The sequence below is a fragment of the Helicoverpa zea genome, chromosome 24, assembly GCF_022581195.2.
Source record: "Helicoverpa zea isolate HzStark_Cry1AcR chromosome 24, ilHelZeax1.1, whole genome shotgun sequence".
Lineage (NCBI taxonomy): Eukaryota > Metazoa > Arthropoda > Insecta > Lepidoptera > Noctuidae > Helicoverpa > Helicoverpa zea.
Genome location: NC_061475.1, coordinates 6,358,067 through 6,362,993, shown reverse-complemented (window position 1 = coordinate 6,362,993; position 4,927 = coordinate 6,358,067). Strand labels below are relative to the sequence as shown.

The 4,927-nt window shown below is 36.7% G+C and overlaps 1 protein-coding gene across 1 annotated transcript; it reads right to left on the bottom strand.

Annotated features, from left to right (window-relative positions):
* Positions 1-3,638: 3,638 nt before the first annotated feature.
* LOC124642487 lies at positions 3,639-4,217 on the bottom strand. The gene is made up of 2 exons (XM_047180948.1): positions 3,980-4,217; positions 3,639-3,880 (listed from the first exon to the last, which is right to left on the bottom strand). The coding sequence occupies exons 1-2, from the start codon at positions 4,116-4,118 to the stop codon at positions 3,708-3,710; spliced, it is 312 nt and encodes a 103-aa protein (XP_047036904.1). The 5' UTR covers positions 4,119-4,217; the 3' UTR covers positions 3,639-3,707.
* Between the last annotated feature and the right edge of the window lie 710 nt (positions 4,218-4,927).

Genomic DNA, 4,927 nt, shown 5'->3' with positions numbered 1-4,927 from the left:
TTGTCTTTTATATAACGCCCTTCTTCGTTCTGTTCTTCTAATTTTTGTCACGATTTCTAAAAATTCCTGCCTTGCAATACAATCACTCAACTTACCTCAGATATTCCGTGCTATATTTAATGTAACACGGCCTACCTTCTATAATCCAGGAGGATTCACAGAGAATAGTCATGCATTATTTTGCTCACCTGTTCTTTTAGCGTTGCAATGTCATAATATAAGCTATAAGTTACTCTTATCATAGAGGATATTGCCGTCACTGCTATCTGCAATAAAACAATATTTGGTAGCAATTTAACAGTTCAGTTTATTGATAGTTCCAAAGAAGGAGAGTACATGAGAAACATACCGTCACTTTAACAGGCACAGCACTATCATCAATAGTATTAGTAAGAGATTCGTACATGTTGATATACTGCTTTACCGAATATCTATCCCATGCTGTATTAGCCGATTTAGTGTCCAAATAGGTTCTCAAAAGCTTAACGCGTGAGTATAATAGACCAATGAACATAATCAATGAATATGCACCTATATCGCGGGCCGTTCGTCCCAAAATGGTAAGGATTACAGCAAATGAGTTTGTAATGGAACATGCTTCTTGAATTCGAAAGTAAATCGAAATCCCAGTAAAAAAACTGCCGGTAAAAACTGATACAAAAAAATACACTTTAAGACAGTGCTCTAGATTCTGAAAGATTTTTTTTGCGCCCGGAATAGTATCAAGACCATAGATTAATTTATAACTTTGATAGATGTACTCTTCCTTCGGTAGGAAAGAAATCACAAAAAGAACGAAATATTCGATCAATGCCAAAATGCGATAGGACACATAAATTACTTCATTTGGAAATAATGATAAAACAACAAATAAAAGTAAAAAACATATAGTGTACAGATAAGAAAGCCACTTTATCTTAGAAGAGCCATTAAAGTCTTGAAGAAATCCGAAAGCGAAACGAATGAACAAAATGTTTTTGATATCACAGACCAAGGTATCGTCAGTCATGTTGGCGACACTACCTTCGAGTACTCTCTAGAAAATTGTAAAATAAAAATAACTTGAAACCACTAGACTTCTGTTTTAAGGTAGTAATAAAGCTTACAATTAAAATAATAACTGAAGTGAATACAGAATAGTAATATTGTTCGTGATAGTAATCAAGCCAGCTTTTAAGGTGATTCTATTTTCACTAACTGACACTAAAATATATTTTGGTCATGTATAAATTTAAGTAAGACCACAAGGACAGAATAGAAGACAAAACTTAATCACATGAATAATTATGCTTTTACGAATAGAAGGTTCTTATCTGCAAAACTGCAATAATGTTAAGGATGAAAAATGACAAACAGTTCAGAAATAGCTTTGTTGTCAGAGGAAGGTTCGGCAGAAGATCAAATCGAAGCGGACGATTTTCTAGTAGCATTAGTAAATCTTGAAGATCACTCCGCAGTCTTTCGTCTGAAAGGACAAGATTTGGTTATTGTTGTATTTAATCATTAAAGTATTTGAAAATCATCCTTAAGGATGATGGCTTGGTGATGCCTAGAAATTACTCACTTTTAGCTTGTGTTCTTTGCTCAAGAATTTTGGTCTTCATATAGTTATAGTCGTTGTTGATTATATCTAAGGCGATGGTACCCAGGATGACGAAGAAAACTGGTTCATTCAAGTATCCCACCATCACCACCTTAGACATCCCAGCTAAACCCTGAAGAAAATGTTTTTACATTTCTAGCCAATGTTCTGCTACAGCATTTTAAAGAAAATGGCAGAGATACAGTCTGGACTGGCGTGGTGGCCTAGTGGGCAAAGAACCAACCTCTCGAGTATGAGGGCGCGGGTTCAAATCCAGGTCAGGCAAGTACCAATGCAACTTTTCTAAGTTTGTATGTACTTTCTAAGTATATTTTAGACACCAATGACTGTGTTTCGGATGGCACGTTAAATTGTAGGTCCCGGCTGTCATTGAACATCCTTGGCAGTCGTTACGGGTAGTCAGAAGCCAGTATGTCTGACACCAGTCTAACCAAGGGGTATCGGGCTGCCCGGGTAATTGGGTTGAGGAGGTCAGATAGGCAATCGCTTCTTGTAAAGCACTGGTACTCAGCTGAATCCGGTTAGACTGGAAGCCAACCCCAACATAGTTTTCGAAAAAGGCTCGGAGGATGATACAGTCTGGACTGGGACCTTCTGTACAGACTAACTTTCTTAACATTATAAGAACTTCTCTTTCGTTGAATTTTATTTTACTTATGACTTCATGTACGCAATGAGATTTGTCATATGCCTACGAAATCGGTATAGTAAATAGACGACGACTGTTCGGCAAACAAGTTAGATATTTCTGGGAAAATATTGGCAACCAAATCATCTATACGCAACTGGAAATAACCTTTGACTGTTCCCTGCGTTTGTCTTTTATATAACGCCCTTCTTCGTTCTGTTCTTCTAATTTTTGTCACGATTTCTAAAAATTCCTGCCTTGCAATACAATCACTCAACTTACCTCAGATATTCCGTGCTATATTTAATGTAACACGGCCTACCTTCTATAATCCAGGAGGATTCACAGAGAATAGTCATGCATTATTTTGCTCACCTGTTCTTTTAGCGTTGCAATGTCATAATATAAGCTATAAGTTACTCTTATCATAGAGGATATTGCCGTCACTGCTATCTGCAATAAAACAATATTTGGTAGCAATTTAACAGTTCAGTTTATTGATAGTTCCAAAGAAGGAGAGTACATGAGAAACATACCGTCACTTTAACAGGCACAGCACTATCATCAATAGTATTAGTAAGAGATTCGTACATGTTGATATACTGCTTTACCGAATATCTATCCCATGCTGTATTAGCCGATTTAGTGTCCAAATAGGTTCTCAAAAGCTTAACGCGTGAGTATAATAGACCAATGAACATAATCAATGAATATGCACCTATATCGCGGGCCGTTCGTCCCAAAATGGTAAGGATTACAGCAAATGAGTTTGTAATGGAACATGCTTCTTGAATTCGAAAGTAAATCGAAATCCCAGTAAAAAAACTGCCGGTAAAAACTGATACAAAAAAATACACTTTAAGACAGTGCTCTAGATTCTGAAAGATTTTTTTTGCGCCCGGAATAGTATCAAGACCATAGATTAATTTATAACTTTGATAGATGTACTCTTCCTTCGGTAGGAAAGAAATCACAAAAAGAACGAAATATTCGATCAATGCCAAAATGCGATAGGACACATAAATTACTTCATTTGGAAATAATGATAAAACAACAAATAAAAGTAAAAAACATATAGTGTACAGATAAGAAAGCCACTTTATCTTAGAAGAGCCATTAAAGTCTTGAAGAAATCCGAAAGCGAAACGAATGAACAAAATGTTTTTGATATCACAGACCAAGGTATCGTCAGTCATGTTGGCGACACTACCTTCGAGTACTCTCTAGAAAATTGTAAAATAAAAATAACTTGAAACCACTAGACTTCTGTTTTAAGGTAGTAATAAAGCTTACAATTATAATAACTGAAGTGAATACAGAATAGTAATATTGTTCGTGATAGTAATCAAACCAGCTTTTAAGGTGATTCTATTTTCACTAACTGACACTAAAATATATTTTGGTCATGTATAAATTTAAGTAAGACCACAAGGACAGAATAGAAGACAAAACTTAATCACATGAATAATTATGCTTTTACGAATAGAAGGTTCTTATCTGCAAAACTGCAATAATGTTAAGGATGAAAAATGACAAACAGTTCAGAAATAGCTTTGTTGTCAGAGGAAGGTTCGGCAGAAGATCAAATCGAAGCGGACGATTTTCTAGTAGCATTAGTAAATCTTGAAGATCACTCCGCAGTCTTTCGTCTGAAAGGACAAGATTTGGTTATTGTTGTATTTAATCATTAAAGTATTTGAAAATCATCCTTAAGGATGATGGCTTGGTGATGCCTAGAAATTACTCACTTTTAGCTTGTGTTCTTTGCTCAAGAATTTTGGTCTTCATATAGTTATAGTCGTTGTTGATTATATCTAAGGCGATGGTACCCAGGATGACGAAGAAAACTGGTTCATTCAAGTATCCCACCATCACCACCTTAGACATCCCAGCTAAACCCTGAAGAAAATGTTTTTACATTTCTAGCCAATGTTCTGCTACAGCATTTTAAAGAAAATGGCAGAGATACAGTCTGGACTGGCGTGGTGGCCTAGTGGGCAAAGAACCAACCTCTCGAGTATGAGGGCGCGGGTTCAAATCCAGGTCAGGCAAGTACCAATGCAACTTTTCTAAGTTTGTATGTACTTTCTAAGTATATTTTAGACACCAATGACTGTGTTTCGGATGGCACGTTAAACTGTAGGTCCCGGCTGTCATTGAACATCCTTGGCAGTCGTTACGGGTAGTCAGAAGCCAGTATGTCTGACACCAGTCTAACCAAGGGGTATCGGGCTGCCCGGGTAATTGGGTTGAGGAGGTCAGATAGGCAATCGCTTCTTGTAAAGCACTGGTACTCAGCTGAATCCGGTTAGACTGGAAGCCAACCCCAACATAGTTTTCGAAAAAGGCTCGGAGGATGATACAGTCTGGACTGGGACCTTCTGTACAGACTAACTTTCTTAACATTATAAGAACTTCTCTTTCGTTGAATTTTATTTTACTTATGACTTCATGTACGCAATGAGATTTGTCATATGCCTACGAAATCGGTATAGTAAATAGACGACGACTGTTCGGCAAACAAGTTAGATATTTCTGGGAAAATATTGGCAACCAAATCATCTATACGCAACTGGAAATAACCTTTGACTGTTCCCTGCGTTTGTCTTTTATATAACGCCCTTCTTCGTTCTGTTCTTCTAATTTTTGTCACGATTTCTAAAAATTCCTGCCTTGCAATACAATCACTCAACTTA

Coding starts and splice junctions, on each gene's coding strand:
- LOC124642487 (XM_047180948.1), bottom strand. CDS start 4,118: ATGTCTAAGGTGGTGATGGTGGGATACTTGAATGAACCAGTTTTCTTC. Junction 3,881..3,979: donor GCAAAGAACACAAGCTAAAA/GTGAGTAATTTC, acceptor TTGTCCTTTCAG/ACGAAAGACTGCGGAGTGAT.